At 38.5% G+C, this 636-nt stretch overlaps 1 protein-coding gene across 1 annotated transcript in view; it reads right to left on the bottom strand.

Annotated features, from left to right (window-relative positions):
- The window catches only part of LOC107564998 (heterogeneous nuclear ribonucleoprotein Q-like), a 17025-nt gene that overhangs the window by 10032 nt on the left and 6357 nt on the right, over positions 1-636 (bottom strand). Inside the window, exon 3 of the mRNA XM_016250183.1 lies at positions 301-419. Within this exon, the coding sequence (XP_016105669.1) occupies positions 301-419 (119 nt within the window). The remainder of the gene's footprint in view (positions 1-300; positions 420-636) is intronic.

Here is a 636-nt window from a genome sequence, read left to right as displayed (position 1 = left end):
CCCTTAAAAAAAAAAAAAAAAAAAATGGAATTGGCCAAGAAAATTGCTATCGGTGCATCTCTAATTTTAATCCATGCTCCAAGCTATTTTAAATATGATTTACAGATCTCAATTAAAGAGACATCATGACAAAATAAACAATAATGAGTACTAAAGATAAGTAAACATGTCTTATAACCAAAGAAAGTGTGGCTATGTTACGCAGCATCGGTCCAGCATTACCAAAAATAAACTGTGAAATGCAAGCACTCTCAGTACATTCGGTGCACGACTGCATTAGTTTGGTCTTCTCAAACATACCTGAACATGCGACAGGTCGCTGTCTTTAAACTGCAGGAGAACTTGCAGCGCACCCTCTTCATTGAACTCTTTCAGAGCTTCAATCGCTCGATCATCAAGATCGCTGTGAGACACGAGTCCTGCACAAAAACACATCCTTAACACACTTCAAACTGTTAATACATCCACCTTCACTGGATGTTATCAGACACTATTTTAAAATCCCGATGAAAGACGTGATCTGAACTACTACAGTGCTTTCCCCAATTGATGTCAGGTGTAATTTGACACAGTAGAGCAGAGCCATTGACTGCATCTCACAGACACAGCGCTTTATAAGCGTTAATCATCTAATCA

This window comes from Sinocyclocheilus grahami, unplaced genomic scaffold, assembly GCF_001515645.1.
Source record: "Sinocyclocheilus grahami isolate Dianchi unplaced genomic scaffold, SAMN03320097.WGS_v1.1 scaffold973.1, whole genome shotgun sequence".
Classification (NCBI taxonomy): Eukaryota; Metazoa; Chordata; class Actinopteri; order Cypriniformes; family Cyprinidae; genus Sinocyclocheilus; species Sinocyclocheilus grahami.
The sequence above is the reverse complement of the archived record's forward strand: the minus strand, read 5'-3'. Positions and strand labels throughout refer to the sequence as shown.